Genomic DNA, 23,818 nt, shown 5'->3' with positions numbered 1-23,818 from the left:
TGGGATTGGTGGGTGCAGTGTGTGTGTGGGGGTGCTGGGCTGCAGGGGGATGGGATTGGTGGGTGCAGTGTGTGGGGGGGGTGCTGGGCTGCAGGGGGATGGGATTGGTGGGTGCAGTGTGTGTGGGGGGGTGTTGGGCGGCAGGGGGATGGGATTAGTTTGGCAGGTGTGGCGGGAGCAAGGCTGTTGTTACTACCCCTGTCCCTGCAGCAGCCTCCACTCCAGCTCTCAGCCCAACCGGCCCCCGCCCCCCAGGCCCAAGGCCGAGCTGGACGGGGCGAGGAGAGAGGGAGGCAGGCGGGGCGACCCCTGCTCCCGAAGCCGCTGATTGGCGCCGCGGCGTGGTCTGAGGAGGCCGGCAGGGTTGGGCGGTGCTAGCGAAGCGCCCCCGCTCCCGTCGCGTCTGTCGCGCGCAGCAGCCCCGCCGCCAGCAGCAGCCGCGCGGCCCCTTGCGAGTCCCCGGCAGCCCGGCCGGCGCGCTCCGCCGCAGCCTCCGCTCAGGTCAGTGCGGCCGCTGCCTGGCTCCACCCGCGCGCCCTCCCTGCACATCTGCCGCCGCGGCGGCCGGCCGGAGCGGAGCGGAGCGGGGCGGGGCGGGCGGTGACGCTGGCAAGAGACTTGGCGGGTGGCAGGGCGCTGGGATCCGTGTTCGTAGGGCGCCGTGAGGCCCGGAGCTGACTCCCCCGGGGGAACCAGCGCTGGCCCCTGCCGTTCTTTTAGTGCCTAGCTCTAGTTGTGCCCTCGCTTCCCGAGGGCCGGGGCGCTCGAGGCGGCTTCCTGTTTCTCTGTGCTGTGTCGTAGGATTGTTGTTCAGATGTTTGTACCGCACCTAGCACGCTGGGGGCCTGAACTATGTCTGATCCTCGACCTCAAGTGCTACCCCAGGGCGAATAATAAATTAATGCTGATAGCGGACAGCCTGCCTCCTCTTGGGGTCACAGTTGTGTGGCTTCCCCCTCCTCTCGAAAGTACTTAAATGGGCCCCCCTTCTTGTAGGTATTAATCCCCATTTTATAGATGAGGGAACTGGATGCACAGCGGGGTTTGGGGTGGAGGCTGACAGCACGCGACCCCCCTGTAATAACCTTGTGACCCCGAGGGGTCCCGACCCCCAGTTTGACAACCCCTGCTTTAGAGATGCCATGAATATTGCTAAATCTCTGACTCTTGAAGGTGTTGCACTGAATTCTGTCTTGATTCTTGTATGTCGTATTGCTGTAGTTGTGTTGGTCCTAGGAGATTAGAAAGACAAGGTAGGTAATTTTATTGCACCAGCTTCTGTTGGTGAGAGAGAAAAGCTTTTGAGTTTACACAGAGCTCTTCTTCAGCTCTGGGAAGAGTGTGTCAGCTAAAGGGAACAAACTGTTTAGCGTGACCGGTTTCAGAGTAGCAGCTGTGTTAGTCTCTATCTGCAAAAAGAACAGGAGTACTTGTGGCACTTTAGAGACTAACAAATTTATTTGAGCATAAGCTTTTGTGGGCTACAGGCCACTTCATCGGATGCATGCAGTGGAAAATACAGAAGGACGATTTTATATACACAGAGAACATGAAACAATGGGTATTATCATACACCCAATAATATCGTCCTACTGTATTTTCCACTGCATGCATCCGATGAAGTGGGCTGTAGCCCACTAAAGCTTATGCTCAAATAAATTTGTTAGTGTCTAAGGTGCCACAAGTACTGCTGTTCTGTTTAGCATGAGTAGTTAACAGATTTCAAGATGAACAGTCCCATGAAATGTGTTAACTAGTTATACTAAACAGTCTGTTCCACATTGTATTTAGCTGGGACACTCTAAATTTCCCAGACCAAAAGAAGAATTCTGGGAAGCTCGAAAGCTTTTCTCTCACCAACAGAAGTTGGTCCAATAAAATATATTACCTCAGTCACCTTGATTCCTTCTTGTCAATGAAGTTATTGGTGTGGGAGCCACTTAGGCTGTTTTCAGAGTAGCAGTTGTGTTAGTCTGTATCCGCAAAAAGAACATGAGTACTTGTGGCACATTAGAGACTAACAGATTTATTTGAGCGTAAACTTTCGTGGGGCTCCTTCTCACAGGTTTTTATATGTTATATGCTACCCATGGGAAAAATAACATGAGACAGTTGGAAGGGGAAAAAAATAAAGTTTATAAACCATTAACGGCCACCTTTTTTTTTTTTTTTTAGTAATAAAAATATCTGGTCGCATCAGTGGTCCCTGAGCCTTTTGGTCCTTTACCTCCTCTGAGAAGTGCTTATGAGGTGTAAAGGGGAAAGGGAAAGAAAGGTTTTTAACAGTGGCAGGAGCTGCTATTTCCTTGTTATTCTGTGAGTACATATCTCCCTCCCCTCCCCAAAGTCTGTTTTTTGAGTACTTGTGGCACCTTAGAGACTAACCAATTTATTTGACCATAAGGTTTCATGAGCTACAGCTCACTTCATGCATGCATCCGATGAAGTGAACTGTAGCTCACGAAAGCTTCTGCTCAAATAAATTGGTTAGTCTCTAAGGTGCCACAAGTACTCCTTTTCTTTTTGTGAATACAGACTAACACGGCTGTTACTCTGAAACCTGTTTTTGAGTGTTTGTTTTTTTTTTTTTTTTGGCAAGTTAAGCTTAATAGCATTGGATGCTGTGAGATGGGTAAGTCAGGGCTGGATATAACTGTAGGTGAATAGCATTGTGAATATTACTAATGTGAGATGGTTACACTTTTGTGGGCAGTTTGCACAAGAAAACTGTAGTGATTTTCTTAGTTATTTTATAAGAGCAAATCCAGGGAAGTACATGCACAGCTTAATACAGTTGGCCCAGATTTCTCCATTCTTTGTTTAATATTGATGTGCTGTTATAATGGTTTTTGTTTCTGGTCCACTACATCACCATTTGAGAAAATGTTGATTTTTGGAAGGGAAGAATATTTGATTTATTTGTATTAAATCCACTGGAAGTCTTCATGAAAACAAATAATGCTGCAGAAAAGTTTCTCAATTATAGTAGACTGTGACTCTTTGTATATTACTCCTTTCCCCCTTTCCTCCCCCAGCCAATTTATTTCTTCTGTAGAAGAAGCCATACAACTTAACCTCAGGGTCTCGCTTTTTTTTTCTTTTGCAGCATAAATCTTTTTTTCTTTGTTATACAGTGTAGTTTTTGCAAAGCCTTATTTTCTTACACAAATAAATACAGAAATGTATTTCTACAGAATGAAGATGTGGCTCTTTATAATTGTGGCATGTTTGATCCAAGGAATTGTAAGTTCAGAAGCATTTGTCAGAAGAAGAAGAAATGTGGATCCTGAAACATCTATGAATATTGTAAGTTATGTATTGTAAAATTCATTCAATAGCTACCATTTAAAAAAAATTGTTGTTTGTCACCTGTTACCATATGGTTACTATATATAGTGAATAACTCTAGTTATCTTAGATATTGTAGTATGTTTACTGTGGGAAAATGCTGACTTTTGAAACTGATTACTTTAACTGTGGAAGGGTGTTTTGCCTATTTAAACTTTAATGAATAATGCTCTTGTTGTAGGTCTGGAATAAAGAACAGAGGGAAAGTGCCTAACCTAGTTCTTTAAATTGCTTAACCTGTTTACACGCCTGACATTAATCAGGAATCTTGTCAGCGACATTCTGTTTCCATCTCCCTCCTTGCTTGCAAATAGAAAAAAGCTGTGGATTGATTGTGGGTTTGGGTGTGCATGTGAGAAAGATGTAGAGGAAGTAACATATATAAATAATATATATCTCTGGCCTATATGCTGTCTCATGTCTTATATAAAAGGGTAAATAACACTCTCACTTTCTGCACATCAGTCATGATTTTATAGACTTCTGTCATATTCCCCCTTGGTCATTTCTTTTTCCAAGATGAACAGTACCAACCTTTTAAATCTCTCCTCATTTAGCTGTTCCCCACCCATAATAATTTTTGTTTATTTATTTTAGCTGTTCCCCACCCATAATAATTTTTGTTTCCCTTCTCCGTACATTTTCCAGTTCTAATATTTTTTCGTGAGATGGGGTGACCAGAACTGCACGCAGTATTCAAGGTGTAGGCATACCATGGATTTATATAGTGGCATTATGATAATGTTATGTTGTCTTATCTGTCCCTTTTTTAATGTTTCCTAACATTGTTATCATCTTTGACTGCTGCTGCACATTGAGCAGTTGTTTTCAGAGAACTATCCACAATGACTCCAAGATCTTTCTTGAGTGACAACAGCTAATTTTAGACCCCATCATTTTGTATGTATAGTTGGGATTAAGTTTTCTAATGTGCATTACTTTGCATTTATCAACATTGAATTTCATCTGCCATTTTGTTGCCCAGTTTCCCAGTTTTGTGAGATCATCTTGTAACTCTTGGTAGTTAGGTCCAAAGCCGATTATCTTGAGTAATTTTGTATCATCTGTAAATTCTGCTACCCCACTTTTTACACCTTTTACCAGATCATACTCTGTGGCCCTACCTCCACTCTAGTTAAAACTGCTAGAAGGAACCGTACTTATTAAAACCACTTTTTCCTAGTAAGGTTTTCCTGACAATTGCTTTGCTCCCCCTTTGCTTTCACTCTTGTTGCTTTTCCCTCTTTCTGTCCTTGGGTAAGGACTTGCTGTTAATTACTTGTGATCTTATCAGCACCTTTGCCCCTCCTCTCATTTTCCCCACACTCTTTGTTACCTTCCCTTGTTGCATCACATCTGAAACTAGCTTATAAACTCTTTGGGGAAGAGAGAATTTTCCTTTTCCGTACAACACCTAGCATATTTCTGAGCACTTTAAAAAAAAAATAGTAACTAGAGTTATTGCCAATAGGATCATGCAGTGTACTGGTTAGGCATTTACACATCTTCTAAATGATTCTGCTAAATGAGTTTTTTTTTTTTTTAAAGGTTTGTGAACTAACTCAATTGCAAGTGATGGAATAGAAGTGAGTTTTTCGAAGAGATGGTGTTTAGTAGTCCTATTTTATAGCATTAGTGTCGGACATTAAAAGCCATAACCCACGTATCTGAACAGTGTGCAAAACTTTCCTGTTCTTGCTGCAATGGTTAAGTCATAATATAAATGACTTTATTGAAGCCACTGTTATACAACATTTTGTTTCAAACCTGCTGTGTTGTGGGTCATTTAGATGATGTATTTAAGTGTGATAGGGTTCCATGAGTGATAAATAAGAGTAAGGATCATGCCTCTAATATTTGAAATGTTTTAAAAATCTTGCCCTTTAGAAGACAGATGCATCCCCTCATCTGCCACTGATAGCACAATTTTTGGTGACATCACTTGTCTGTCATTGACAGATGTTTGCTCTTTTCAGTGAGTATTGTCTGTCTGTCCTTCTCTCTGTCACTTCAGTCTTTCCCTTCTTTATCCTGTTGTCCCAATCTTCTTTCCCCTGCTCCCTTTTCTAGCACTTTTGTCTCCTCTGGTTAGTGGCAAACTAGATGACCTATGTGTCTTCTCTATAGTGGAGACATAGACTACCAGCTTTAGTCTGGGATACGAACTAGAATCTGGAGCTCTCTCTCTGTAGGGCTTGGACATTGAGACAGATAAGAGAGAGATTTCAAAGGCACCAAGAATTGTTAGTGCCGAACTCCTATTGAAAGTCAGTGGGAGTTGGGTGCCTAATTCTCGTTGGTGACTGAAACACGTGCGGTAGAGAACACATCATCACCTAGTAACAAACCTTTCCCTGATGGTCTCTCTCTACCACCTACCAGACATAGCCACAGCAATGGAGACATCACACTTCTATATTGTTGTCTGTGGAAAGACTTCCAAGCACTTTACAGACATTAATGAATTAAAAATGTCAAAAGTTTCAATTAAAAGCTTTTGTTTTTCTTTTTGCAGAGTGAAATTGTTACCTACAGAGGCTACCCTAGTGAGGAGCACGAAGTGGTGACTGAAGATGGATATATCCTTAGCATTAACAGAATTCCTCATGGGAAGAAAAGCCATGGGAGGAAGAAGGGTAAGATTTACTTCTGCCTGAAGAAGGGGAAGCCTTGAAAAAGATCACTTTGATTTAGAGAGTGCTAGCTCTTGTAATAAACCTGACCAGGATAAAATGTTGGTAACCTATGTGGTTTACAATTACTTATAAAGGAAAATAACAGTGCAGACTATGTTAGAGTGGTTAGATTATTGGGGGGGGGGATTTCCCCCCAAAATTCAGAATTTGTAAGTGGTTTGTATTTTGCAGGATCTCAGACACTTTTTGTGTGTGTGTGTGTTGAAATTTTATGTTTACTGAAAAAACTCATTTTATGATAAGAGAAATGGTAACTTTTTTTAAAGTAAGAATGTATTAAAGTCTGTCTGCGAAAATATCATTTTTTAAACTTTTTTTGGTTTTAAAAACTTTGACTAACATTAAAGGTAGGGGCAGGTCCTATTCCTCTTCTGTTGAAAAACAAACCAGAAAGACACTTCCCCTCCCCCAACAAAACAAAAAACAAACAAAAAAAAAACACAAACAAAAATCCCAGTGCTCTTCTGATTTCTGCCTGGAAATAGGAATTAGACTAAGTTGATTTGATTTTAGATTCTAGCATCCTTGTCGTTATAAGAAACTATAAAGCAAAGTAATAATTACTATAGCACCATATTGTACATAGCTATTTACAGTACGTAAAATATTGTAGTAATAAAAAAAAAATCTTGTTTCTAAAGAAATTGGATATTTTAAGCTGTACTGCACCCAAGCCAAGACAGAGGGCTAAGTGGATGTTGTTGCTTATTGCCTCGCCAGAAGTGGTTGCCTTTCAGAAGTGTTTGACAGGGAAGGAGAATGATCAGCATATACTAAGGAGAAGGATGTCCAAGCCGTAAAGAGTGGCATGAAAGAAGGCACAAAATTAGGAGAGGGGAAATCAAAAGAGGAGACAAAGGGAGTTTTCAGAAGAGAAGCTTGGGATAAGTGTAGAGAGTGGGAGTGTGTATAGGAGGGAATGAGGCCAAAGGTACTGGCAAGGCCTAAGCTATAGAATGTTTTGAAAATAAGACTAAAATGGATGTGGAAGAAGAGAAGCATGTGCAGGAAACAGTCTTAGATCTGCTATACTATTATGCTGTGGAAACTAATATGCTTGTAGATCTGAATAGCATTGGATGAATTCGGCCAGAATCAAATGATGTTTAATGTCCCTTGGGGTAAATTCTGCCCTCTGAGGCATGCATGCATCTATCATTTATTTCAGTGGGAGTTGTATGCTTATATCTGAGGGTAGAGTCTGAACCCATGGAGTTTAAAAAGGTGAAGATGTGTGATGCATACATATGTATCTTATGGAAGGGGGAAAAAGCTAATATCCTATAATTGCAGGTGTGAACAAATACTATGGCAAAAGACCCTCTTTTACCAAAGGCAAAAAAATCTGTCTGTCCTTAATGGTTGATTTGATCTCTCTGAAGCACGTTTGCCCTAACTACTATCTCAAAGAGCATAGAGGCAGACAGTTTGGTGCACAAGGCAAGCTAGTCAATTTGGCTAGTTTTATATTCGTGCTTAAAAAATCCTGAGAAATCTACAAAGTGAAGATAGATTATGCTTCTGTAGGTTTTTTTTATTGAATCTTTCATCTGTAACATAAGCAAATAGAGTGAAGTTTCCTGTCTCAAAAGAGTGATGAGGAGGTGAAGGAGGAAGCAGTATCAAAGTTCATGTTTTGTAAAATACTTTAAATTTTTTAAAAACAAGGATTACTGAGCAATTTTTGTCAAGTAGGATCCCCTAGAAGAAGAATGAAGACTTCAAAGTTCATGTTGACTTCAAGCTGTTATGGACCTGGTATCTTTTCCCAAACAGTGTATATTTACTGCTGACAGAATTCATAGGGCACATATTTCATAATGTTTCTGTTGCAATATCTGAGAAATGTGAATGGGATTAATTGCTGTTATGTATGACATTATCTTTTGAAGTGAAAGTCCACAACAGTCTACAGTTTCACAGCTGCAAAAACTGTAAGGGAAATTTTGTTGAGTTAAAAAGAAAAATGGCAATGACTTTCAGTTTGTTAATGAGTGCTAAAAATCAACATCCATACATGAATGGAAGGTATTAAAGTAAGTTCACCTTCCATTCCCAGTTTCCATTCCCATGCTCCTACGCATTCTGAGAACCTGCAGCAGATGTTAATGTTGATACAAAGTGGAAGGGGATCTGATGCTAAAGACAGTGGTACACCATCTTAGTTTGTCATTGTTTTAGCCTGAAAAGCCTGATCCCTGGAGTTCACCTATAAGAATGCCTTCTACGGCCTTGTGGGAAGAGGATGGGAGTAAGGACAATGAAGAAAAGCTAGCATGCCTTCAGGATCAGACCTCTTATAAATAGCACTCTATGTTCTTGCAGTAGTTCCTGCTTTTCTCTCTGCTTTTGGGTGTGTGTGAAATACTAGGGTATTTTGCTCTTGCTTTTGCTTAAGAACCTAATGTAATGTTTTAAAACCCATAACAAGAATAAAATAACTTTTTCTTTAAAAACCTGCTATTGTGGAAGATTACAGTGCATGAATTTAAGACATGAGTATCATAAAGGCTGCTCATCTTACAGTCCTATAGCTTAACCACTCAAATATAGATATGAAGCAAATATTGAATACTCACTAGAATTTGTGTCAGGAGTTCAGTGCCAGGAGAACATGAAGCTTTGATTTTTAACTACATAACATGCTTTATCTTTCAGGTCCCAAGCCCGCTGTTTTTCTGCAGCATGGTTTTCTTGCAGATGGTAGTAACTGGATCACAAATTTGGACAACAACAGCCTGGGCTTTATGCTGGCAGATGCTGGCTATGATGTTTGGATGGGAAACAGCAGGGGGAACACTTGGTCCAGAAAGCATAAACACTATACAGAGAAGCAAGAGGAATTCTGGGTTTTCAGGTAGCTGGATCTCATTTCTGAGGAGTGCTGTTTATTACATGTTATACATGCTGTCAACAGGAACCACTCCTTTCCTTCCCTCATTTCCTCCATGATACCATGCCCCCACTATTAGCGCTGTGCCGATCACTGAATTTTTGGTTTCCTGGAAGTTCTTGGAGCCGAGAGAGTAGAGGTTGGTTTGGGTCAAACTGAAACACTTTTTGAATTTTTGGTGAATTGAAAAAATAGGAAAAATTTCCTTTTGGGTTGAATGAAACGATTTGTTTCCAGGCATTTTTAAAAAATAAAAGGAAACGAAGGTTTCAATTCACAGCCAAGGCAGTAGGGTTTCCCCCTTAGCCCAGTGGTCAAGACATTGTTTTTGTATGTGGGAGACTCAGGTTTGAATTCCTGCTGGGGAGCAGGGACTGGAACCCAGGTCTTTTCCTTCAACCACTGGGGATATAGTCATTCTCTCTCCTGCTCTCTGTCTGGCCCAATGACTATTCATGCACTTTGTATAAAAAAGTGAGACAGCTTCAAGAGAGGAGATTGAGACACGCCCCACCCTGAATACCCCATAGCCAGGACTCCCTCCCATCCCTTCCCTTGAAATTTCTTTGGCCAAATCTGCATTTTTTGGGCAAATAAACTGTTCATCTGAAAAACTTCACCCTGCTCTCACCCAATCTCAAAGAAGATATATTGGAATTGGAAAAGGTTGAGGAAAAGGGCAACAAAAAATGATTAGGGGATGCAATGGCTGGCATATAAGGAGAGATTAATAAAACTGGGACTTTTCAACTTGGGAAAGAGACAACTAAGGGGGGATATAAAAGAGGTCTAAAAGTCATGACTGGTGTGGAGAAAGTAAATAAGGAAGTGTTATTTACTCCTCATAACACAAGAACTAGAGATCACCAAATGAAATTAATAGGCAGCAGATTTAAAACAAACAAAAGGAAGTATTTCTTCACACAGTGCACAGTCAACCTGTGGAACTCCTTGCCAGAGGATGTTGTGAAGGCCAAGACTATAACAGGTTAAAAAAAGAACTAGATAGGTTCATGGAGGGTAGGTCCATCAATGGCTATTAGTCAGGATGGGCAGGGATGGTGTCCCTAGCCTCTGTTTGCCAAAAGCTGGAAATGGGTGACTGGATGGATCACTTGATTACCTGTTCTGTTCATTCCCTCTGGGGCACCTGGCATTGGCCACTGTCGGAAGACAAGGGTACTGGGCTAGATGGACCTTTGATCTGACCCAGTATGGCTGTTCTTATGCTCTGTCAACTACCCCACTTCAGTAACAGATTAAACAAGATTGTGCCACTCCAATTTTTTATCTTGGTTATATATGTGCTAATAGTGTGGGGAACTATAAATTTGCTATAATGGCCTGATCCTGCCTTCATTGAAATCAATGAGAAAATTCCCATTGGCTTGTGTGGTGCAGGATCAAGCCCTAAGTGAATCTTGGTCAGAGTTTGGCTGTTTGGAATCAACCTTTGGAAGTTTTTGTTCATTCTTATCTGACTAATCTTCAATGTACTAAAGTTCCATTCAATAGTTCTACTCTGTGTATGTTGATATGGAAATTTTATAGCTTTATTTATATAGCCATCTTCTTGTCTTTATGTTATAGTTTTGATGAAATGGCTAAATACGACCTTCCTGCCACTATAAACTTTATTGTGAATAAAACTGGACAGGAGAAAATCTATTACATTGGCCATTCACAGGGTACCACTATAGGTATGTTAAGACATTTTAATTTAACTTAAATACATTGTTTTAAAAGAGAGATTTGCACACTTTTGGTTAAATAATAATAAAATACGGATTTACTAGTACAGTTTGTTTTGTATCCTCATTAGAACTAAAAGGCTAGAGAATTAACTTTCACCTATTTATTTGAAGTGAAAACGTATAAAACAGTAAATTAAGCTAATAGACTATGTTATTCATCCAATTTATGTAAAAACAAATATTCTAAAGAGTTGTGAAAGTGTATATGAAAAATCATAGATTCATCACTCCAGCTAGAATTTGATGCTCAGGTCAACCTTTAATTAACCAAACCAGTATTTAAAGAAATACAGGACTGATACTAATTCAAATTGTTCTCTAAACACATACACAATTTCCAAATTCAGAACTTAAAACATACTACTTAAAACATACTCTGTAGTGAAAACATGCCCTAGCTAAAAATCTGATTTAGTTTCTGTCAAATATTGTCTTAAGCAGTCTTTTTTTTTTTTTACAGCTTTCATCGCATTTTCAACTATGCCGGAGCTGGCTAAGAAAATAAAAATGTTTTTTGCATTGGCACCTGTAGCCACAATCAAGTTCTCCACTAGCCCTCTGACAAAACTTGGAGTGCTTCCAGAGCTGCTGCTCAAGGTATGTATTTTAGTCAAGATATTTGTTTTAAACCTAAATGAGTATTTCTTTCCCATTTAAAATGGTTTTAGTAGAGAATATAAATAAAACTGCGTGTAGACTTAATGCATATGAATGTGCCTCTCTTGCGATATACACACTTGTACAGAAGATTAACATGCACAACATGAGTTCTAAGCCAAATTTTGACTTTGTATCAGTATATGTCTAGAGTTGCTCTGTGATGGTTTTCTGTATTGATAACTGCGTAATTGAGAGTAGAATTTGCCCCAGTGACCACAAAATGTATTTGATGCTGCCCACTGCGCTCCATGTTCCACATTAAAAAAAAAAAAAAGTGAGTAATAATGTAAAAGCAGACATTTGTTTTGATGATGATGGATCACATGCTATCTGAAAACACTGTTTATCTTTGTACCATACACAAGGATGTTGAAAGTCTTCAAAATGGGAGAATTGAACCAGCAGGCTGAGAAATTTAAATACAAGACAGGAGAAGCTAGGGGAAAGTTAAAACTTAAAATGTATCTTATAAACAGGGCTTAACCTGAAAGCATTAGTATTCCATTTACTCATTTGCACATGGTTCTAGGACTTGTGTTTCCAAAAAGCCATGACTGGTATATATAAATTAGTCAATGTCAGTAGGGTCATGTGATATCCTTTCTTCCTTTATATAGAATATTTTCCATTTGTCATCAGTTTCTGCAGATTTATTTAGCAATCACCTCTGTGTACTTCAGTCTTTATATAGATTTTTCCATTGATAAACTCACATGTTCCACTCCGTTAAATTGGTATGGCTCCTAGAGACCCTGTTTAGTCTAATGCCTGCTTCTTGGGCAGGCGAGTATTAGCATAAATGCTGATCCCATTAAGGAGAGTTGGGCTGGTAAAAAATACTATGGTGCTTTTTCAGACTTGAAATTCTAAATTCTTATTTTTCACACAAGTTGCCAAACAAAGAGTGAGAAGAAACAGAAGGAGGATACAGTGAAGATGTTCACTAGCTGCTGTGTATAGGGGCTGGACTGCCCACCTCCATCCACCCAGCTATCCTTTGGTGGGAGAAGGAGGGGGAGCCATGTGAGTTCTGGCAGAGGAGGTTTTAGATATTGGAAGTGTCACCTTATCTCTGTTAGGCGTAATGCACCTTTTCTAACCGTAGGACATGAATAGATATTTTTGTGTATTGTAACTGCCACTGGCTCTCCTTCTCCCCTCAGACAGATAGAGATGAGGCCAAATAACACCTGCCAGCTCACTCTGTCCCTCTTCTCATAGTGAAGGTGGCTGCTTCGTTAGAATAATAGGCTGATCAGTGTCCCCAGTTAAGAGGCTTTTATTTGATAGAAAAATGCACCTGTTCACATGGTGCTGTGAAACTTGACCCAGTCACAGTGACTTGCACAGTGAGCTATTGTGGAACCACCCAATAAACCATAAACTAGTGGATAAGTCATCGACTTTGTGCTGTGTCAGTGTGAGTAAAAAGCACTCTGTAGATCATGTTCAAACCCTTGGACTTTTTAAAAATATCTTGCAAGAGGAAACTGCCACCACAATGCAAGCTTGGTTTTATTCACATCGTTTGAATTGAGGAAGCTTCAAATATCAAGCATCCCAATTTAAGCAGATGTAGCTTAAAGTATTTAACCTTTAGCAGAAATCTGACATGCCCTCTCTGACATAATGAATATAAAACTTTTTAAAAAATTGGAATTTTCATGGATTTTCTTTGGGTAGCCATGAATAATTTATTCTGTTCTTAACTTGATAGCAAAGGTACTAATTATATATTTCGCTACAGAGTAATGATCTAGGCCGGGGTAGGCAACCTATGGCACGCGTGCCAAAGGCGGCACACAAGCTGATTTTCAGTGGCACTCACACTGCCTGGGTCCTGGCCACCAGTCCGGGGGGCTCTGCATTTTAATTTAATTTTAAATGAAGCTTCTTAAATATTTTAAAAACCTTGTTTACTTTACATACAACAATAGTTTAGTTATATATTATAGACTTATAGAAAGAGGCCTTCTAAAAACGTTAAAATGTGTTACTGGCACGCAAAACCTTAAATTAGAGTGAATAAATGAAGACTCGGCACACCACTTCTGAAAGGTTGCTCACCTCTGATCTAGGCACACATGGAGTGTAATGAGAAACATTCTTAATCTTTCTTTTATGAATTGAAGTAGTTATCCCAAGAAAGCTAAAGTATGAGTAAAAGTAAATAGCCTTCTGTTATGTGTATTTGCTTATTATTTTGCAGGATATGTTTGGAAAGAAGCAATTCCTTCCCCAGAGTTCATTGCTGAAGTGGCTTGCCACTCATGTTTGTACCCACAGATTACTGGATGACCTTTGTGGCAATTTCTTCTTTCTTATATGTGGTTTTGATGAGAAAAACTTAAACATGGTATGTTCTGTATACACCTAGCAATCATCTCCTTGTGACTTTTAAGAGTATAGACTATGATCTAAGAGTGTTTATACTCCATATGTACCTTAAAAGAAGTTTAATACCTTCTAGTTCTTGAGAGATTGAATGAGTATCTTTTCTTGCTGTGGACAGGAGTCCAGCTGCACAGTCCAGTTGATAAAATACATAGAACTAAATTTAAAAATGGATTGAAAAGATGAAACAATTTTTTTGTACTTTGTGGGAAGAACATGGGTAAGATGGATAGATGGTGAAGAGAATTAATGGTATAGAACATGGAGAGAAGGGAGAAGTAAAAATTAGACTTCACAGGTTGGGATGTATCCATGTGCAAGAGCTGCTGAGATTTCCAGATCTCATAGTGGACATATGCAGTTGTTTTTCTAGGAATCAATTTGTACAGTTTAAAAGTCTGTAGCTGTTCTGTGTTCCAAACGAAGATTGAAGCACAGGAGACAGTGCAGGTGTGTTGTGGACAAATTGGTTAAGTGCATTTCTAGTCTGAAAAGCAATTTTGTAAAAAATTGTCTACCACGTCCTAATCGGTTACACCTGTACAAATGCATTGGAGGAAATGTTGTGGAGGTGTCGCTGAAGATGCAATTTAAAGACTGAAGGGATGTATGTTTTGATGAGGGCATAATTTGGCCTGCGGAACCTTTTGTTGCTGGTGATAAAACTTCAGAAGGAAAGAATCCAGCTTGAAATTTCCAGTCTCAAGGTTGAGTTTCCAGAGTTGGGTTTTTGTTTAAAAACCCAACAAAAAACACCAAATAGCAGAACATCTCTCTACATTGCTCTGGACATCTGTGACAGACCATAAACATGGAATCCCACAATGCCACTTTTTAGAATTGGTTTGTGGAGTAGTACTGTAAGCTGGGGGCAGTGGTCGGGACACAATAGTAAGAATACAATGGGCAGGGATGGTGTATCTAGCCTCTGTTTGCCAGAAGCTGGGAATGGGCAATAGGGGATGGATCACTTGATGATTACCTGTTCTGTTCATTCCCTCTGGGGCACCTAGCATTGGCCACTGTCAGAAGACAGGATACTGGATACAATATCTAGATGGAACTTTGGTCTGACCCAGTATGGTCGCTTTTATGTTCTAATAGACATAAGGAGCTTTGGGTTTGGTCATGGAGAGAGTGAGTGCAAATCTGACTGGCCATTCTAGTGGGATCAAGCCACCTGAAAGAGCAATGAAATGGGGACACTCATATGGGGGAGATTGTGCAAAATATTCCCAACAAAACTTTAACTTCAATGTTAAGTTTTTGCTTTTCCATGCAACTGCACTAAAATATTGTGGGGAAAATCTTCAAAATCATTTCTTCTGTCACAAAATAACTATTTGGGCAAAATCACAATTTGAAACGTGGCCCAACTGATGTCTTGTCATTAACTTCAATAGGTCCAGGATTTCACCCTCAATTAAAAAAATTTTTTTTGATTGAAAATCTGAATATGGCATAATTTATATGAAATAGGGAAAATGCTAATTTTTGTGTGCAGAATTTCCCACTCCCCATACAATTTTGCATAGTTCTAAATTTGGGTAATACTTTACTTTGTCTGAGGATTCAGCTTTCAGGAGACAGTATTTTTAAACTGAAAATAAATGAAGCTTATTTGGAGCAACAGTCTACATTAGTAGAAGTAGGTTGAACAGCAGGTCAAAACTAGTATAGTGTAGGGAGGCATTTAAAAGTTAGAAGAGCTTGGAACGCTTTTGCTAACATTAAAATTTTTAAACTTGTAAATTGATATAAAAATTACTCATGCATATCACTGTCCAGTTTAAAGTCAATATTTATGACAAAATCCTTGTATTAAGGACACCATAGACTATTAAAACTGAAGTGTTTTTTCTAAATTTAGTTTGCTTTTTAGTCAGCTGGGAAACAAAGCTAGATTGGTTAGTTTCACTTTTGCTTCTAGTAACTTAAGCAATACTATTCTCCTTGTTTTTTTCAATGTGTTAGGAGAAGGCTTACATCTCTTCCTTTACAACCATGCTTTGGTTTTTGTTTTTTGGAAAAAACTCAGACCAAAACATTGAAACATTCCTAGTCAGATTCAGTTTCTTGGTGGTTTTTTTTTTTTAAAGTGTAATTTTAAGGTAAAATAAAACATCAGCTTTAGATCAAACTTTAGTTTTAAACTAAGTTGACAATGTTATCCAATTAATGGCAAGGCTTAAGCATCCTATCCAGTTTGCATATACTAGTCTACTCTTAACTTACTCTATTCAGTTGTGCAAAAAGCAATAAAGGATGGAACTGATGCATATTAATAGATGAAAATTGTGATAAACTATGTTGCTGTTGCAGAGCCGAGTCGACGTGTATTCAACACACTGCCCTGCTGGGACATCTGTACAAAACATGATCCATTGGACCCAGGTAGAGCTTCTGAATCTAAAGTGCCTGTTGACCTAACTTGTTTATAAAATACTGCTGTCAGTGAAATAGGGGTAAAAATGTCAAAATGATCCCATGATAGCACAACTTTGAGAAGACTCTGGGACTACTAAGGAGAAAGTCAGAACAGCAGGTATTAATCACTGCAAGGGAAACTTTTTAAAATTTCCCTTTTGATGCAGCATATATTTTTGCATGAGTGCAAAATAATAGGTGCTTCAGATCAGCAGACAGTATTTCTGCCTGCTTTTTAAACTACCATATCAGAGATCAAGTTGCTATAACAAACATTTGATTCTCCTTCAGTAACCTTGGTTTCTGACCATGAGCTGCATACTGTAGCAGGGCCAGTGGACAAATTGTGGATAGTTACAGTAGGGTTTTTTTTACACTTTGCAGTCCACATACTTGCAATTAATTTAGTGGCTGTATCTCAGTGGTATAAAGCAGGTGCTGTACTCCTGTGCTGCGGGAAGAGATTTCTTGTGGAATCAGCATCTGCTGGTCCCTGCATAGGTGCTTGAAAGTAAGATACAATCTTAGAGTCAACCTGGTTGTCTACACAAAGTGTGTGTTGGTCTGGGAAGTGTACTTTGAGCTTCCATGGGTTAGGTATCGGGCCTGGAATGAAGTGGGGAGAGGCTCATACAGAAAGCTGGTTTTAAAGATTCATGTTTCTTAGACTGCTGTTTCTGAAAACTTTTGGACTGTAAACAGTACTAAGTAAGTTTTAAAGGAAAACTCCATTTATGTGGTTGTCAGAGTTCAGGGCAACTGCACCTGTATTTGTCCTCCATGGTCCAGTAAGGGCACCCCTTCTAGGCTCCCGGCTGCTCAATTGTCCACCTCTGGCAGAGACTCACATCTCTTTCCGTGCTGACTGGGGTACTTCAACGCTGCTACACTGTGAATTCCCCAGCTAGACAGGCTGCCTTAACAGGCCTGCATGTGTGCTGCTTTCTCTCCGAAGGCTTTGAACAGATTAATTGCTTTGCAGATTAATTGTTACCGTGCAGCCCTGTCTAAGCAAGCATATTTTATTCTTAAGGTGAAAGCATTATAGATAAAACATACTGAAAACAATTAAAAGAACCTAGCATGCATGCCAAAAAGCTTACCAGAGATCATCTCCCTTCCCCTTCCCCCGACCCCTCCAACTCCAACAAGGGCTTTTAACAAGCGCCTGAGTGGTTGGCCTGGATTTTTTTTTTTTTTTTTTGTGCTATGATCCATTCTTGTTCCCAGAACTGGCTAAGTTTTCTTGTTCCCAAAATGGCTAAGATGGCTTTGTGTGACATGAATTCATTGTTGCTTTGCTGCAATGCAAATGCACCAAAACAACAGCTTTGGAGGAACAAATCTTTACTGCTTAAATAGTGACCTGCAGGCACTGAGCCAGATTTTCTGAAATATACAGACCAATATGCATGTGCAACCCCCAGTTTGGATTAAATCCAGCACAATTGGATGTTTATCTTTTTAAAAATCTGGCCACCTGTGTATTACTTAATAAAATTCTTTATTCCATTTCAGTACATGGTGTCTGTTCCTGCTTCTGGCCATAATCTGTAGGTGAAAATGTGAGATCTAAGACACCTTGTGGAGAAGAAGTGGGCATGGGAATGGTAGAGGGAAGGGGGTGTGGGAATAGTAGAATGAATATTGTAGAAGAACAAAGGCTATAATCAATTTGGCTTTCCTTTGCTCCAGTTATCTTTGTCTCATTGTATAGGTAAAACAGTACCTCCTCTCCCTGTGGTGTGTTCTTTGGTTTTGAATTTAATCACACAGGATTAAGGCAGTTCTCCAACTAACCATCTTGTTCTTTCTTTACAATTCCTGAGTGCAGACACTGACCTTCATGTTTTTGTGTGAATATTTATGTTTTAGGCCGTTAAATCTGGGGAACTCAAAGCTTATGACTGGGGAAGCAAGGCTGCAAATTTGGCTCACTATAATCAGGTAAAGAAATTTTAATGGAAGTCTTACAATCCTTGAGAAACAAAAAAGAAAACTTCAAAAACTGCCCGGAGACCATATCAGGCTGTGATCTAGTGAGGCCTTGCAAATTAAGCAGGGACCTGCAGCTGGGATGCAAACATACAGGCCAGGCAGGGGTGGCCAACCTGAGCTGAGAAGGAGCCAGAATTTACAAATGTACATTGCCAAAGAGCGTCAGTAATACGTCAGCATCCCCCACATTGGCTCCCGCCCCTGCTCCGAGCACCTCCCACCCACCAGCAGCCCCGCCGATCAGCAGCTCCTGCTCCCTCCCCACACCTCCCAATCAGCTGTTTTGTGGCGTGCAAGAGGCTCGCAGGGGGAGTGGGAGGAGCGAGGGCATGGTAGGCTCAGGGGAGGGGGCAGGAAGGGGTTGAGCAGTGAGCACTTCCCTGCACATTAGAAAGTTGGTGCCTATAGCTCCAGCCCTGAAATTGGTGCCTGTACAAGGAGCCGCATATTAACTTCTGAAGAGCTGTATGTGGCTCTGGAGCCACAGGTTGGCCACCCCTGATATAGGCGCTAGGAAATTATTAGACATAAGGTGGCACTGTTGTCTCCAAGTACAGAGTCAGTGCTTCAGATATGAAATGGGGTGATACTTTGTTGCAAGAGGTGCAGTAAATAGATCTTAACCAAGGTCTTGTCTGGAGTTGGGTGCAGGTTTTTCAGTGAATAGTATATTCACCAAAAAAAAAAAAAAAATGCATTTAGGGGGCACTGAAAGTATTCATAAATTTGGAAATATTTTCAGCCAAAAGGAGAGAATTTATTTTGAAAATGTCAAACCCATTCATTTTGGCCATTCTGAAATGTTTTGACTTTTTTCGTTTTGAAATATATCTACATATTTTAAAAAAGGATAAAACAAAAAAAATACAAAAATTTCATTTTAGCATTTTAGTTTTAGGGTGTGTTTTAGTCTGAAACAATTTTGTTTTTAAACTTCTTTCACTTTAGTGAAAATGTGAAAAAAATAATCTGTAGTTAGAAATAAACCAATCCCCCCTGCCCTCCCCAGAGTTTTTGGTGTGGCCCTTCAGTTGAAAAATCACTTATTTGCTCATCTTTAGGCCTGACTGTTTTTAGATTATTAGTGAGAAGTGCTGTGAGATCATTAGAGTTGTATAGGGTTAATTATGCTGCCCTGGCCAAACTTCAGCCTACTTAAATCCCCCCTGTAGCTTCATTTGGATATCAAATTGTTTTCTAGATCTTTGTGCATAGAATTAAAAGTTTACCCTTCTTTTGCTTTACTGTGACTGTAATCTCTTGCAGTAATCCTAGCTTGAGCAGTGCAATACAGACTAGAAACATGCAGACTCGTTGGTAGGTGTAATTTTACTTTCAGTGTAATAGTGACCTATAAAAGCCAGTTTGGGATTAAAATTTTACATGGTAGACTCTTTGCACACATAACTCATCCAACATTACCTTGCAATGTCCAAAAACCTCATTCTTCCTACTGAGCAGGTTTTAACATGGAGTTAGTCAGGGCTTCTCTTGAATTGACTGCTGCTCCAGAGCAAAGAAAGGGAAGGGCTAGGATTCTGACTTCTTCTATCCTCTTGCATTTGCTAATACATTGCAGTACTGCTAGACAACCCATTTAGCAGATGGGCTCTTTCTAAAGCCAGAGTTGTTTTTTTTGTATATATGCTTTCATTTTTAAAAGATTGCAATCTTTTTCTCCCCGTCCCCTCCCATAGTCTACTCCTCCATTCTACAAAGTAAAAGATATGACTGTGCCAACTGTACTGTGGACTGGTGGACATGACTGGCTTGCAGACTGGAAGGATGTTGGCATGTTGCTCACTCAAGTCACTAATCTGGTTTACCACAAACACATTCCTGAATGGGAACATCTGGATTTCATCTGGGGTCTCGACGCACCCCATCGCATGTATAAAGAAATCATTAACGAGATGAGCACATATCTGTAAAACTGTGTGGGGTTAAAATCTTGCTAAATGCCTCTCTTGGAATGTGTGGTGTTGTCATGGCAATAGCACCACATCTTTATTTATAATGCCTTTAAAAATGCCAATAATGACTACTGGTTTGGATTAATATCTATTTTCAATGTAAACAGTGTTATTTCTTTCATTCTTACAGTCCCTTTCCTATCTTGCTGGCTTCATGCAATGTGGTAATACTGTCAGAAAACAATAATGTGCCTTTGCCTAGAGGAAATATCAATAAATCTGCATGGATTTAAAATAGGTTTTAAAAAGACAAATTAACCCACTTTGCATGTCAGCAGCCTGAAAGTTCAAAAGATAAGCACTTGCCCCTGAATAAAATATTAACATGGGTTTGAAAATCAAATACAGTAGAACCTCAGTTACCAACACCTTGAGATTGGACATTGTTTGTAACTCTGAACAAAACGTTATGGTTGTTATTTCAAAAGTTTATAACTATACATTGATTCAATACAGCTTGAAACTTTACTATGCAGAAGAAAAATGCTGCTTTCCCTTTATTTTTTTTAGTAGTTTGTTTAACACAGTACTGTACTTTTTTTTTTTTTTTTTTGGTCTCTGCTGCTGCCTGACTGTGTAATTCTGGTTCCAAATGAGGTGTGTGGTTGACTGGTCAGTTCATAAATCTGGTGTTCATAACTCTGAGGTTCTACTGTAGATCTTTCCAAACCTTTTAGTAGTGCTCTTGCTCATACAGTGACAGTTTAACACTGGCAGCACAGGAACCAAAGACACCTAGCTATTTTCTCCTGTGCTTTAATCATAACTTAGCCATATTTTAACAGCTAAACCGGTCAGTTTACTTTCTTCCTAATATTACTCCAAGAAGAATCCATGCTGACACTGCATGCTTTCAGCGCCAGTTGGAGTCACACATTCTGGGTCTGATTCACTATTGCATTATTCCAGACTTCACTGGAGTTACACTCATGTAAAACTACACTAAGACCCTTTGTTTAAAATGCAAAGTACTGATGAGAATTATTACTTATTGTTTGACCTTGCAAATTGCTGGGAGAAGCAAACAGGTTAAAAGAAAACAATGCTTTCTGTAACAGTTACTTGTTATGAGTTGCAGTGAAAAGGGTGGAAGATGTATGTAATTTATTTTTTTGCACTAATAACCACTAGAAAAAAAGGCTCAAATATGTAGTACTGGCAGAGGGGCCAAAGGTAACAATTCTGTAATTCAGGTATATTGTGCCTCCATTTTCACTAGAACTCTATCCATAATCAGCGGCTTCAATGAAGAGCTAGGAGATCATAGGATTTCTAGAGCAGAGCAGGCATTAAACCCAAGGTCTCCAGAGTCCCAGTCTGTAATCCTGACCACAAAGCCATCCTTTGTCCATTGGCTTCCTCCTCTATTTGATATAGAAAATATTAGATGTTAAACTCTTGGTGGCGAATTCTTTGTAAATAAACTAGAAAAAAGCCATAATTTTGGAGTTTTTTACTCCTTATCGAGGCTCAGGGAGTCCCTTGCATTTATAAGTTCTGGTACTTTAATTTTTTTTTAAAAGAATTGCTCTTAATATCCTAGTTGTGACTCCTAACAGAGCCCTATGCTCTATATTCCTGGTATTGGCATTTGCTTTAAATTACTTTCAGTTGCTTTAAAAAGGAAGTCTCTGAAAGAGAGTGAAATGGTTTGGACAGCTGTCATCGCAGTGCATGATCATAAATGCTTTAAATATTTTTCAATAAATCAGGATGATCTGTCAGAGCTTGGAATGGTGTTTTCTGTTACGTTGCATGTAGTTTTACATATGCATATATAATGTTTGTCAAAAATATTTCATTGACATAGGTGTCCAGGACGGATACAATGTAGGGATAAGGTAGCAGACTAAACGCCCATGCACACTTCACCCCAGTCGTGAAAGGGTCACTCTCTAGAGCTAATAGATCGTTCATTTAGTCTCTGGCTTCTCATGTGAGACTTTCAAGAAGGGTGCCAGTTTTGATAACGTGTTCACAGGAACCAGACTGAGACCCCAACACATGGCTTTTAAGCCTCCATACAGTAGGTTATGACTTCTCCTCACACCAGTGACCTGGGGAAAAGGCTTCCTTCTTCACACTCGTAGTCACAATCCCATTACCCCGTTGTCTGTTAATCTGATATACAGTGAATAACAATGTTGCTATGCAGTGGCCTAGTCTCAAGACTCTCTGAGATAGAGAACATGAATTTCATTTATTGTCTCCATACGCTGAACACGAGCTGCAAATTGCATTTGAACATTAGGGTTTCCCCCTTTGGAACATGTTTGATCTTAAACTCAGCAAGTTCATGTTGTGAGTACAGTAGAGAATGAGCATTTGGGTAGCTGGGTCCACAAACTATCAACTTTCCCTAGGTTGCTGCCTTGGGCTGTCCCAGCATGAGTGGAGGCAGCACAAAAGCAGCATCCCATGTTCCACAGGAGCCTCTGCAAAGTTTCTGTTCTTTGCAGGGACTGGGATAGGGATTATAAACTCCACAACTGCCTCTGTTCCTGTGGAGGTATATCTGCTGGCAGCAGGATGTGCTTGAATACATGGAATGGGAAAAAGCATGCCATATATGCTGGGTGGAGGCAGGAAAATGATTCTACTAGAGTGTACTGTATTTAAAATGATATAAAATCTTCCGTACCACCCCCTCCTTCTTCGTGCTGGACACAGGTGCTGATAAATGTCCTAAGGTAGCACATGCCTGCACCTATTTCTCTTTGGATTGGGCATAGACCCCCCTTTGTTTACGTGGAGCTGGAAGCCCCTGACAAAAAACCAATAGCTCATACAGAGGTTCTGAGACCATTTATATAAAAGAATATTAGAGGGAATGGGTACAGATAAATGGGCCAAAAGGGGATGGGGGACTTAAAGGAATTTAACAGCAAGAATGAAACAATAGCACAGTACTGCCACCCGTCTCTGGAGGTGCCCAAAACAGTCTTCCCCACTTGAGGCCTCTAATCCCACCAGTGGTGCACATAGAATTGAGATATGCTAACCTGGTGAGGTGGCTCCTCAGTTTGGACTTGTGGCCTGGTGGGGCGCACAGCTACTCAACCTTCACCTTTCCTCAGGAAGCCTGTGGCCAAAATGTTTATCAGCAGCCCCAGTCTAGCAGTGTCCATCACAGTCCTTTTCCCCGAGCTTAGACACACTCATCCAGGGCAACACAGTCCTTCCTCCTCTTCACTGATGCCCACCTATGCATACAAGCCTGCTAATGTGGTACACTCACCCCCAGCTGCTCTCAACTGTCCTGAAATCCTCCAGCTTCTTGCCCCTCTAGGCTGTTGCTCCTCCAGGACTTGGCTGAATGCCCTTAGGTGCCATCTGCTGCCTTACATTATTCCCATCCCCTCACTTGCCACCCCCGCCCCCCTTAAAAGGATGCATCCCTGCATCCTGCTGCAGCTTTTTCAAATAGTCTTTAAGCCATCTGATCAGTCTGCACCTGCTGTTATCTGCTCTTAGGGTTGAGACTGGAGCCAGGTGTGAGTCACGGGAATGCTCTCCTGCTGAGCCCTCCCTGATGCCACATCAAGCATTTACTCATGCTCACTATCCCCATCTTCGTCAAGCCACAGTCATGTTGGGCTTTCTGACCAAGGAACATGGTTTAGGGGTTGTGTGTTGGAACTGGGGGAGACTATAATACAGGACCCTTGTGAGTAT

The 23,818-nt window shown here is 40.3% G+C and overlaps 1 protein-coding gene across 2 annotated transcripts; it reads left to right on the top strand.

Moving 5' to 3' along the window:
- The first annotated feature begins 239 nt into the window (after positions 1-239).
- LIPA (lipase A, lysosomal acid type) lies at positions 240-21,869 on the top strand. 2 transcript variants are annotated; one of them, XM_084634534.1, is made up of 10 exons: positions 240-501; positions 3,195-3,306; positions 5,864-5,984; positions 8,703-8,901; positions 10,528-10,637; positions 11,152-11,288; positions 13,561-13,707; positions 16,068-16,139; positions 18,048-18,119; positions 19,868-21,869. In XM_084634534.1, the coding sequence occupies exons 2-10, from the start codon at positions 3,196-3,198 to the stop codon at positions 20,099-20,101; spliced, it is 1,203 nt and encodes a 400-aa protein (XP_084490660.1). In that variant the 5' UTR covers positions 240-501; position 3,195; the 3' UTR covers positions 20,102-21,869. The 2 variants fall into 2 exon arrangements, with proteins under 2 accessions (XP_084490660.1, XP_084490659.1); XM_084634533.1 differs by lacking the exon at positions 240-501 and adding an exon at positions 2,208-2,316.
- Positions 21,870-23,818: the final 1,949 nt, after the last annotated feature.

Source organism: Lepidochelys olivacea (genome assembly GCF_965140295.1).
Source record: "Lepidochelys olivacea isolate rLepOli2 genome assembly, chromosome: 7".
Lineage (NCBI taxonomy): Eukaryota > Metazoa > Chordata > Testudines > Cheloniidae > Lepidochelys > Lepidochelys olivacea.
Note: the sequence above shows the minus strand (reverse complement) of the source record. Positions and strands in the feature narration are given on the sequence as shown.